We start from the raw sequence: 12,517 nt of genomic DNA on the forward strand, positions 1-12,517 counted from the left end.
TTCCAATTCTGGAGAAGGTACAATTACCTCATCAAGTTCTACTTTCCTCCCACTCACTTCTTTCGAGAGAAACTCCTTCTCTAGAAAGGATCCACTCTTAGCACCAAAGATCTTGCCTTCGAATCTGTGATAGAAGGTGTACCCAATAGTTTCTTTTGGGTATCCTATGAAGACACACTTCTCCGATTTGGGTTTGAGCTTATCAGGCTGAAACTTTTTCACATAAGCATCGCAACCCCAAACTTTAAGAAATGACAGCTTAGGTTTCTTGCTAAACCACAGTTCATACGGTGTCATCTCAATGGATTTTTAGACGGTGCCCTATTTAACGTGAATGCAACTGTCTCTAATGCATAACCCCAAAACTATAGTGGTAAATTGGTAAGAGACATCATAGATCACACCATATATAATAAAGTACGATTATGATGTTCAGACACACCATTACGTTGTGGTATTCCAGGTGATGTGAGTTGCGAAACTATACGACATTGTTTCAACTGAAGGCCAAACTCGTAATTTAGATATTTCATCTCTGCGATCAGATCGTAGAAACTTTATTTTCTTGTTACGATAATTCTCCACTTCACTGTAAAATTCTTTGAACTTTTCAAACGTTTCAGACTTGTGTTTCATTAAGTAGATATACTCATATCTACTCAAATCATCTGTGAAGGTCAGAAAATAACGATATCCGCCGCGAGCCTCAACACTCATCGGACCGCATACATCGGTTTGTATTATTTCCAATAAGTCAGTGGCTAGCTCCATTGTTCCGGAGAACGGAGTCTTAGTCATCTTGCCCATGAGGCATGGTTCGCAAGCATCAAATGATTCATAATCAAGTGATTCCAAAAGTCCATCAGCATGGAGTTTCTTCATGCGCTTTACACCAATATGACCTAAATGGCAATGCCACATATAAGTTGCACTATCATTATTAACTTTGCATCTTTCGGCTTCAATGTTATGAATATGTGTATCACTACGATTGAGATTTAATAAACCATTTATATTGAGTGTATGACCATAGAAGGTTTTATTCATGTAAATAGAACAACAATTATTCTTTGACTTAAATGAATAACCGTATTGCAATAAACATGATCCAATCATATTTATGCTCAACGCAAACACCAAATAACATTCATTTTAGGTTCAACACTGATCCCGAAGGTAAAGGGAGTGTGCGATGGTGATCTTATCAACCTTGGAATCACTTCCAACACACATCGTCACCTTGCCCTTAACTAGTCTCTATTCAGTTTGCAACTCCTGTTTCGAGTTACTAATCTTAGCAACTGAACCGGTATCAAGTACCCTGGGGTTACTATGAAAACTAGTAAAGTACACATCAATAACGTGTATATCAAATATACTTTTGTTCACTTTGCCATCCTTCTTATACGCCAAGTATTTGGGGTAGTTCTGCTTCTAGTGACCATTCCCTTTGCAGTAGAAGCACTCAGTTTCAGGCTTAGATCTAGCTTTGGGCTTCTTCACGGGAGTGGCAACTTGCTTGCCATTCTTCTTGAAGTTCCCTTTCTTTCCCTTGCCCTTTTACTTGAAACTAGTGGTCTTGTCAACCATCAACACTTGATGCTTTTTCTTGATTTCTACCTTCGCCAATTTCAGCATCGTGAAGATCTTGGGAATCGTTTCCATTATCCCTTGCATATTATAGTTCATCACGAAGTTCTAGTAACTTGGTGATAGTGACTATAGAACTTTGTCAATCACTATCTTATCTGGAAGATTAACTCCCACTTGATTCAAGTGATTGTAGTACTCAGACATTCTGAGCACATGCTCACTAGCTAAGCTATTCTCCTCCATCTTATAAGAAAAATACTTGTCAGAGGTCTCATACCTCTTAACGTGGGCATGAGTCTGAAATACCAATTTCAGCTCTTGGAACATCTCATATGCTCTGTGGCGTTCAAAAACGTTTTTGAAGTCCCGGTTCTAAGCCGTAAAGTATGTCGCATTAAACTATCAAGTAGTCATCATACCGAGCTTATCAAACGTTCATAGCATCTGCATCTTCTCCTTCAAAAAGGTCCGTCACCTAGCCGTGCATCAAGGACATAATTCTTCTGTGCAGCAATGAGGATAATCCTCAGATCACGGATCCAGTCCGCGTCATTGCTACTATCATCTTTCAACTTAGTTTTCTCTAGGAACATATCAAAAATAAAACAGGGAGCTATACGCGAGCTATTGATCTACAACACAGATATGCAAATACTATCAGGACTAAGGTCATGATAAATTAAAGTTCAATTAATCATATTACTTAAGAACTCCCACTTAGATAAATATTCCTCTAGTCATCTAAATTATCACGTGATCCATATCAACTAAACCACGTCCGATCATCACGTGAGATGGAGTAGTTTTCAATGGTGAACATCACTATGTTGATCATATCTACTATATGATTCACGCTCGACCTTTCGGTCTCAGTGTTCCGAGGCCATATCTGCATATGCTAGGCTCGTCAAGTTTAACCCGAGTATTCTGCGTGTGCAAAACTGGCTTGCACCCGTCGTATGTGAACGTAGAGCTTATCACACCCGATCATTACATGGTGCTTCAGTACGACGAACTTTAGCAACGGTGCATACTCAGGGAGAACACTCTCGGGCTCGATTGGGACTCGAGGGCCTGGTGTGCTCCTCCTACCGCATCCGGTCGGTGACCGCCGATGGCGGTGGAGGTTGTCTTCTCCCGCGTGGTTGCTGCCGCTGCCGCTCCTCGTTCCCGGCTGCTCCCTCTCAACCTCATTGGTCTCGCTTCATTGACCATGGTGAGGCGGCGGTGATGATGGCATGACCATGGTGGCACATGTCGTGGGCGACATGATTGGTGGAGCTTGTCGGACCATTCGGGGATGTGGGTGTTTGGCGGACGGGAGAAATGCCTGCCGGCTTGCCGGCACCGACGCGGTGACGCCCGTGGGCGCCACCATTCCTTCCTGAAGGGCGTAGGGTATTCCCCTTCCCCACGCCCCTCCGCATACCGGGGGAAACCCTAGGACCTGTCCGGGCAGCAGCGGCGTCTTCATCGTATTCCTTCCTGAAGGTGTTGCTTGGTATGCGGAGGTTCGAGGCGCTAGGAGCGAGGTGGTAATCTTCGGTGGGCGAGGCGGTTGCGGGTGATCATCATTTTCGTCGATCTGACGTTGTTGACATTATTTTCTCTCTTCTTTCTCTTTTGTTTCTTTTGGGCATGCTTGTGATGTATGCCCCAGTAGTGAACTCTTTGTTGTATCGGGTGGTTGCTATGTCTATATAGCGGGGCGAAAGCCTATTTCATCAATCTAAGGAGTAAAGACACATTTGTGAAGCTGAAGTGCGTAAAGAATAGCAACTTATATGTCATTTGTATCACTAGAATGGCTATTTATTTAGTTAATTTTGTTTATTTGTTGAGGAGGCGAAGATGGCAGGTGAAGAAGAAGAAAAAAAAGAGTGATTTATAAGGTTAAAAAAAGTCGATGATGATGTCTCATGTGCATAATAAGCATCCTAAAGGATATCATTGGTGTTTAAACACTAGATGTGCATGCACGGGCACTGACCTAGTTTTTTTAGAAAACTTCTACTATGACTGGTGCTATTTAATCAATGAAGAGCCGTATTTGACTAAAAAAAAACTACCACCATAAAACCAAAATGGGCCAACTCTACTAAGACGCAGAATGGTTTTTAACGGACCCAGCCCAGTGGAGACGACAACAAAACCATACTACCACGGTCCTGCTAACCCAACATTATTCCATGGCCGTCAAGCCCAAACCCGCAACCTCCGCTTGCCTCGCCGCCGCCGTCCATGGAGACCTCCAAATCGCCGGCGCGGCCCTTCTCGCCGCCGCGGGAGCCCTCCGCGGCGACGGTGCTGCTGTGCCCTTGCCTGGTGCTCCTCATCCTCGCCCTCATCGCCACATCCATCGCCCTCACGGTCCACTTCCGCCTCTATTGCCACTCCCCTGTCGGCCACCTCATCTCCCCCCACCGCTGCCCGCGCCACATCTGACCTGCGGCGCAAGCAACCTCCGGGGCGAGGGTGCGGGCGCGGGCCTGCTACCCAGTCGTGCGCTACCTCTACTTTCAGCGAGATCCCGTTTCCTCCCCGCCTCGTCGCCGGCATGGGGGACCGACGCGCCGTTCCGACTCGCTGGGTCAAGATGCCTCTCGACCTCCTCGTCCTCCGCCTCGGAAGACGACGACGAGGGGGTCTCGCCGCCGCAGGTGCCGTCGAGCCACCCGGAGCACGTGGGCCGCTTGTGCGCCGCCATCGCGGACGTCATCACCGCTGGCGCCGACGCGAACCTGGAAGCAGCGCTCTCCGCGCTGTCGCTGCCGCTCTCCGAGGTGCTCGTGATTGCTGTCCTCGACCGATTCAATCACGCACACAAGCCATCACGCCGCTTCTTCCAGTGGGCCGCCGCATCTGGGGGGTTCGCACACACACCCGTCACCTACTGCAAGATGCTGCACATCCTTGGCAAGGCGAGGCAGTTCGAGACGATGGTTGCACTAGTCCATGAAATGGGGAAGGCAGGCGCTCTTTGCATGGACGCCTTCAAGATTTCCATCAAGTCGTTCGCCGCCGCTGGTGAGATCAAGAATGCAGTTGGTGTGTTCGAGATGATGAGGGTGCACGGCTTTGATGATGGGGTGGAGTCGTTCAATTGCTTGCTATTCGCTTTGGCCCATGAGGCGCTGGGGAAGGAGGCAGCTCAGGTGTTCAGCAGAATGCATGACCGGTACACTCCGGACTTGCGCTCATACACAGCCATGTTGATGGCATGGTGCAATGGAAAGAACCTGGTGGAGGCTGGGCGGGTTTGGAATGAGATGCTGGAGAAGGGGATGAAGCCAGACGTTGTCGTGCACAACACAATGATTGAGGGGTTGCTTCGTGGGCAGAGGCGGCCTGAGGCTGTGAAGATGTTTGAGCTGATGAAGGCAAAGGGGCCTCCCCCAAATGTGTGGACTTACACAATGTTGATTCGAGACCATTGTAAGCGGGGAAAGATGGACATGGCAATGCGGTGCTTTGAGGAGATGCAGAAGGGTGGGTGCCAGCCGGATGTTGCTACCTATACGTGCTTGCTTGTGGGATATGGGAATGCAAGGCGAATGGATAGAGTGACTGCGATGTTGGAAGAAATGGCACAGAAGGGGTGCCCCCCTGATGGCCGAACGTACAATGCACTGATTAAGCTGCTCAAGAACAGGAATATGCCAGATGATGCAGTAAGGATATACAAAAAGATGATAAATAAGGGGCTTGAACCCACTGTCCATACGTACAACATGATGATGAAGTCGTATTTCCTTGGCGGGAGGAACTATGCAATGGGTTGCTCAGTGTGGGATGAGATGCATCGGAAGGGGATTTGTCCTGATGTGAACTCATACACTGTGTTTATTAATGGTCACATACGACATGGCAGACCTGAGGAAGCATGTAAATTTATCGAAGAGATGATCCAGAAAGGGATGAAGGCTCCACAAATAGACTACAACAAATTTGCTGCAGACTTCTCCAAGGCTGGGAAGCCGGACATATTGTTTGAATTAGCTCAGAAGGTGAAGTTTACAGGGAAATCTGATGAATCTAATGTGTTCCATCAGTGGGGAGAGAGAATGAGAAGTCGGGTCAAGCAGACTGTCCCTAATCAGACTAGGAGCAGGACGTTGTAAGATTAAGATGTTTGTAATGGTGTTTGGAATTTTAGAATGTGCTCCTGCTATTTATGAAAGAGGTGCTGTAGTTTCTCTGATGTTGTATAGTACTCCCTCCGTCCGGAAATACTTGTCCTAGAAATGGTCCATTTCTAGGACAAGTATTTCCGGACGGAGGGAGTAATACTTTATTGAAGATTATGTCTCCTGTTTGTTAGACCCAAAATATGCACCAAGTCATGATTAAGTTCTAGTTTCTGTGAAACTCAGGTGTACTGCACATCAAAGCATCACTCTGCAATTGTTTTGTAGGTACTGTAGTGGCCTAGTATGCACCTTCCATTGGATCAATCATATCTTTCTATCTTGCAGTGGCTCGACCACATCTTCCAATTTAATGATCTTAGATGCTTATGGTTGTGCTTGTTAAGCAGTATTAGTATTTAGACTAATACGGACCCCTAGATCGATACTGATACTCCTTAACAGTGTGATGCTGATATGTAGGCTTAGACATTGGAACCAGCTGGAACTTAAGGGCTACGTGCACCTGCTTGATGTCACCTAGCAATTTACACCCTTTTGAGTTTGAAGATAACAAAATTCATCAAACAAGTTGACTTTGTCGTTTTGGGTGCACGTTCATTGCATATTCTGTAGAGAAATATATAACCAAATTATATGTAGCTTGATGGATACCTATGCATGCATGCTTGTAGCCTTGTAGAAAGTTAGAAATAATGCATGCTTAAGGTGTCATCATGGTGTTTGATGGAAGTTCTTTGTCGATGCTATCCTGTAGCGAAATATGAGCCACTGTGACAAAAATTATTGCCACATGGTCCATACACTGCTCATATTTATTGAGTCCACTCTAATACAGTGATTCGAGTCCCAGTATTACTCCTGTGAGTATGATTTTGTCTAGTTTTCTGCATTACTATCTCTTGTCGTAAATTTCTATCAAAGTGCCTTTTGCAAAGTAAAGCACCCCGACAAACCTATGGTCTTTCTGACAGGAACTGTTTCACATTACATGTTATCAATAATTTCAGTTAAGTTCAATTGTCCATTCACCAACCTTCACTACTAATTGTCAAGATTATTCATGATCCGGCAGAAGCATTCTTACACGTCAAGCAATATTGTATCAGCCTTTCAGGTTAAGGCATGCACTTGTGGCGCACACTGCCAAAGAATTGTCCAAATTATACAGTCTATTGACTGCAGAATTATAGATGATACCCTTTTTGATCATTCTTGAAAACACTTGAAGCTTGTTGCTCTTTGAAGTTTCAACTTCTGAATTCTTCTTTATCATTGGTTACTTAATTAGTCTGAGATATATGTAAGGCGTGTAGCACATTTTGTTAAGCAAGATAGTTATCTATATGATTTTGCGAATTGCCGTATAGTAGCTCCTTGTATGATATCCTTTAGGCATGTTTCTGTCAGTAGGCCAATTATCTGATTCTTTGTTGTTTCTGTTCTTAGACTATTGCAAATAGGACCAATTCATGATTGGCAAATGCTTAAAATCAGGAAAACGGTTATCAAAGATATTGATTGCACCATTGGCTTTTACCTAAATGATGGAATTTTGCAGCTATCTACAGCTTGGAAAGTGGATGACCGTCGGCTATCTTATATGGAGATGGCGTTCTTTTGATACTACTACAGTCTGGCAATCTGCTGACCTAGTGACCTGAGATTTAGCTCCTCGTGGTTTATAACATCCCGATGTTGGTCCTTTCGGTGCTAGATCTGCATCTTTCTGTTCTCTACTAAATGCTACTGTGCAGATTACATATATTTCTTGCATGTAGACATTTTCTTTACTCATGCATCATGTAACAATTATTTATCACATCTTCTTATCCGTTTGTTACATGGTACCTGCTGTGTTCCATTAGCTGGATTTACACGAGGCCTTGTATCTTAATATGTCCCACAACACATGCTAGCCTTTTTGGTCTACCATGTGGTGAGTGCTTCCAACTTGGCACTTGGTTGGTATGAGGCACTAGCTAACATATACTATTGAGCCCCCGTGAGTACTGCTGCACACTTATGTTTGGTGAATTCACTTTATTCTGATCCCCACTCTTAATTAAAATTCAAACCTGACAGGCAAGACTGCAGTGATCTAGATCTTGTTTTCTGTTCATATTATTCCTGCATTAATCTTCCCAGGACCATTTGGTTAGTTTGAGAGAAGAAAAAGAAAATACTGAGTGCGAGATCTTCTTTTTTCTTTTCATATTACTCCTACATTAATCTTGCAAGGCCATTTGTTGTACTGCTACCATCCTTGGTACAGATTCTGATATATCTGCTTGAGAAGCCTAACCTGGATGAGAGGATTGTCTCAACTCGGATTTCGTGTGTGTGGGGGAGGGAATAGGGTACATGGATATTTTTCTGCTTGGTTTGTAACACATACCCTTTCTAAAATCCATTTCAAGTGTTATGGGGTGGTGCCGTTTTTATGATTGTCTTAGTTATTTCTCTCCAGTTGCCCATGGAAAAGTTTTTTTTTTGAGGAATCAAAGTTGATCTTTTTATAGCGCACGGAAGTGAATTCATACGCAGGGACATTTTCACAAAAAAAACACTCTTATTTGAGCCTTTATTCACATTTGAGGCCTCCATGCCATAGTGAACTGTGCTAGACTGCAGCAACTGTAATTTTCAACTTTACTATATAAATATTTATTTATATGAATGGTTTACAACTGATGGAATTGATTGAACATTGCCCCCTGCAATACAGTATGTGCAGTATTCATTGAATGCTAATTACAAGCTGCTGCTGCTCCTGGCTACGCCTGGATGCATTCCTTCTTCTTTGCTCCTGCAGAAACAGAGGAAGAGAGAAGATACATGAGCACTTCAGTCAACCACACCATGTTCCTAGGAATGACAGATCAGAAGTCAGACTGACCTCAAGCAGCTGATGCAACCGGTACTGGCGCCGCCCGTGCTGAATCATGCGGATCACCCTCATGACGGCGTAGAGCGGCAGCAAGATCCCCGCGGCCCGAAGAATGTACATCTGCAATGCAAAAACCCTCAGCTGTTAGTTGCTTCGTCATCTGATCGATCTGTTAACAGTTTGTTACTCTGTTCTCTTCTTTTCAGATCGAAGCGCGCCGACGAATGTGGCTCACTCACCGTGAGGAGGCTGAAGGCACAGTGCTCTGCGGCCTTGATGGTCACCACGGCGATGAGATGCCACACCAGCAGTATGATGGTGAACTGCGTGCACAGAAGTTTCAGAGATCAGAACCGAGGTGACAGACAGCTCTGACCTGTCCGGTAACGGACAGAAATGCGGTTGGTTCAGTTTTGTGCCAAGCCAGGCAACAGCTCGTACTGTTATCGCCAACGGCCGGCACCATGAGCAGCAGGCGGGATCCGGGCCGTCCATCGGTCCGTCGGACGCCGCATTCTGCATCCCCTGGTGCCCATCCAGCTCCTCCTCCTCATCATCATCGTCCTCGCTGCATCAGAATGGACAAGTACAGCATCAGGCAATGTTTAGTTGAGTTGATGGACGGCACATCATTCTGCTCTGCCGTGCGGGCAAAGAGAAGATCGAGGGGGGGGGGGGCGCAACGTGGGGGCTGCGTCGCATTAGCTGGAATCAAACGGTGGGCCGGGCTGGACTGGACTGGATGAGCATTGACATTGCCGGTTTGGTGAGATTTGGAGTTTTTGGACGCACGCCTTTGACAGGATACCTCCCTCTCGGCAACGCAAAGCAACAGCCCACATGTACAGGTCAGTGTTCTTCTGGCTGTCTTTTCTCTTTCGTCTTGGGCATCAACACGGGATCACAGAGGATCAGTTGGTGCTTACCACCTACCGGGTGTCGCCGTGTCGGGGCCGTCGTACGAAAGGCGTCGTCGCCGACCGGCGACACATTTTTGCGGTGCTGGTGCTACTGGGTTCCTTTCCTTCTCTACTACTACTACAGCAAGCAGCAATGTAGCATCGCTTGGATCTTACTACTAACATATTGATGATCCGAATCCCGTGGTCCCTAAGCGGCCTACTAGATCGTAAGGTATACCTGCCCTGTGGGGCCTGGGAATGGATGGAATTAAGCTGATGAGGTCGACCTGGGGGGTGGGTGTCTACCTGGCTGGCTCACCATTTAAAAATGATGATCAATGGCGACAGATCTCATCAGCAACCCCTCCCTGGTGGTTAGCACGGACACACCCACCCTGATTGCCTTCGCATGATTAGTTGCTGTTCTGAAAAGAATGTGGTACCTAATCATGTGTATGGGCATGACACCAGTGCAGCTACTGGAGATAAGACCGCTGCATCATATACACATATATATATACTGGCCAGCTAGGCTTGGTGGGAGTGGGATTAGGATTGGCTGGCCTTATCCTAGACCTAGAGTGTGTATCTGATCCATCCATCCAACAGCTTGAATTGACAACGCAACAGTTTTTCCGTTCGGCCGTTTTGTACTACCATAGTAATGAGAGAGGGGTGGGGCCTACCTGGCAGTAACCAGCACCTCAACGGCCGGAGCTTTCTTGGGAGGGACTGTGTAGCCTGGCTCGAAACCCTGTCAACAAAAGGATTATCAACTTAATTAGAATAACAAAGATGAAGACACCTTATACGGCTCGAAACCCTGTCAACAAAAGCATTAACTCAATGAAAATACTACTCTGGTCCTACTAAAGATGAAGGCACTTTATATGAATGGAGTGTGCTGTAATCGACAGCAGCAAGTCCTTGCTGCGAAAGCTGGGCAGGGGATATTATTATACACGAGGACGTTGCACCAGCCCAGTTGTTGATTGATTATTATTACACGAAAAGGCTAGAGCGAGCTACTTTGTTCCTCCTCAAAGGCTTCTATTGCTTCGCGTGTACAGAATCAAGTACCACATGTGGGCACTTGATTAGGATTATGTATGTATGGATCACAAAACAGAGTTAGTGGGCGCCTGCCCCCACAAGGCCACGCCTTAGCTTTCGGCCACCTCTAATAAGATCACATTTCATGGACGGGCTAGCAACGGGACGAAATGAATGATGCGATCACAATACAATCCCCACAAGAAATCGAGGAGGGTGCAGAAATGGCGAACCGACCTGAAGACAAATCTCGCAGAGGGTGCTCCCCTTCTCGTCGCACCACCTCTGCACACACCCCCTGTGCGCGTACTGCGTACACGCATGAACAAAACATATCGATTAGACACGGTAAGAACACCAACATGGACGATCGGCCAAGAGATTAGCATGCAAGCAGTTAACTGACAGAAGGCTAGGCACGGGAGAGATGACGATCCATGTATGTACCTTGAGAGAGCCGGAGCACGCGCAGGGAGACTCCATTGCGGCGGAGCTCTCGTCCTCCTCCTCATGGCAAATCCGGCACTGCCTCATGGCGTAGAAAGAGCAGGCGTAGGAGGAAGAAGAAGAAGAAGAAGAAGAGAGGTCGTCTTCTTGTTCCATCGGTTCGTCTCTTGCTTCCAATTCAATGGCGGTCGTAGCTATCCTTTCTTTTCCTCTCTCTTTCCGTTCTTGTAAGCCGTAAGGGGTGGGGTTTAAATAGGCACCAAAAGGCAAAGAGCGAAATCCAAACGCTGTGACGTGCGCCCACCACCTAATGCTTACCAACCACTGTGGGGAGGGAGAAGAGAGACGGTGCCCTCTGTTCCTTGGGTGAACCAGCTGCTGTCAGCCTATCATATGCAATTATGGGAACCTAACCAATTGGCCGCTGTTAGGCGCGTAACCTTTGGCTTTTAAAAATTCTGCTCTCTGGTGGATGCCACCAGCTACCATTTACACCGAATTGAGTACACATGCTCTCTCTTTTTGTACGGTATAAGAGATTTTATTTTTTTGGAAGAGAAATTCCCTGTGTTGCCTTTGTTTATGGTGCCAATGTAAAATTTATTTGAGCCGTCCATTCATGAGATCATGGGCTCATAATGTTTGGTTGTCATTTTACTCTTTATTCGTCGCGTGTCATCATTGGCGCGATTCAAACATACCATCTCTTCTAATTAGGGCGCGTGCAATGGTGCTATGTTAGCAATGCCACCTAGGGTGATTGTTTAGTTGGAAGAGAAAAAAATTGAGAAAAAAGGGCTTGTCTTCTCTTAGCTAAGTGATGGTCTCTTATTTTTTTTAGAACCTGATGATCTACTAGTAATCGTGTAAGTGCAATGCACGTTATATCAGAGAAGATATTAAATGTATTACACATTAATATTAGGAAAAATATTGATTGCACGTTAATATTAGGTAGAATATAATTACCACGTTATATTAGAAAAATATATTAGTTGCATTGCATATTGATATTAGGAATGATATTGATTGCACGTTAATATTTGGTAGAATATAATTAGGGTGTGTCTAAGGCGCATCTAGATGTGCTCTTGCACATCTAAGTGAGTGAGTCAAGCATAAAGAGGAAAAAAAAAGAAAAAGAAAGTATCCACACGAATCTCAACGTAAGATCAATGACATAGGATTTAGATGTGCAATACTTATAGCACATCTAGATGTGCTTTAGCAAAACTGATATAATTACCATGTTATATTAGAAAATATATTAATTCCATTCATATTGATATTAGGAAAGATATTGATTGCATGTTAATATTAGGTATGATATAATTACATGGTTGGCACTGAATGCTAAAGACTAGAGCAACATAGACAATTGGATAGACGCGTTTGAATAGGTGAGATGTATTGGATCGCCGCAACTCGCTCTTTCTATTTTGGTATAGATAAGAGAATTCTATCTATTATACCAGATGTCATCT

The 12,517-nt window shown here is 45.2% G+C and overlaps 2 protein-coding genes across 3 annotated transcripts; one reads left to right on the forward strand and one right to left on the reverse strand.

Moving 5' to 3' along the window:
* Positions 1 to 3,756: 3,756 nt before the first annotated feature.
* On the forward strand, positions 3,757 to 5,794 carry LOC119276245 (pentatricopeptide repeat-containing protein At3g62470, mitochondrial-like). The gene has a single exon (XM_037557276.1). The coding sequence runs from the start codon at positions 3,783 to 3,785 to the stop codon at positions 5,712 to 5,714; it is 1,932 nt and encodes a 643-aa protein (XP_037413173.1). The 5' UTR covers positions 3,757 to 3,782; the 3' UTR covers positions 5,715 to 5,794.
* A 2,585-nt stretch (positions 5,795 to 8,379) lies between these two features.
* LOC119276255 lies at positions 8,380 to 11,275 on the reverse strand. 2 transcript variants are annotated; one of them, XM_037557293.1, is made up of 7 exons: positions 11,034 to 11,273; positions 10,824 to 10,895; positions 10,220 to 10,287; positions 9,073 to 9,199; positions 8,871 to 8,954; positions 8,641 to 8,751; positions 8,380 to 8,550 (listed from the first exon to the last, which is right to left on the reverse strand). In XM_037557293.1, the coding sequence occupies exons 1-7, from the start codon at positions 11,187 to 11,189 to the stop codon at positions 8,482 to 8,484; spliced, it is 687 nt and encodes a 228-aa protein (XP_037413190.1). In that variant the 5' UTR covers positions 11,190 to 11,273; the 3' UTR covers positions 8,380 to 8,481. The 2 variants fall into 2 exon arrangements, with proteins under 2 accessions (XP_037413190.1, XP_037413184.1); XM_037557287.1 differs by having other exon boundaries at positions 8,871 to 9,199; positions 11,034 to 11,275.
* Between the last annotated feature and the right edge of the window lie 1,242 nt (positions 11,276 to 12,517).

This window comes from Triticum dicoccoides, chromosome 1A, assembly GCF_002162155.2.
Source record: "Triticum dicoccoides isolate Atlit2015 ecotype Zavitan chromosome 1A, WEW_v2.0, whole genome shotgun sequence".
In the NCBI taxonomy this organism is placed as follows: domain Eukaryota; kingdom Viridiplantae; phylum Streptophyta; class Magnoliopsida; order Poales; family Poaceae; genus Triticum; species Triticum dicoccoides.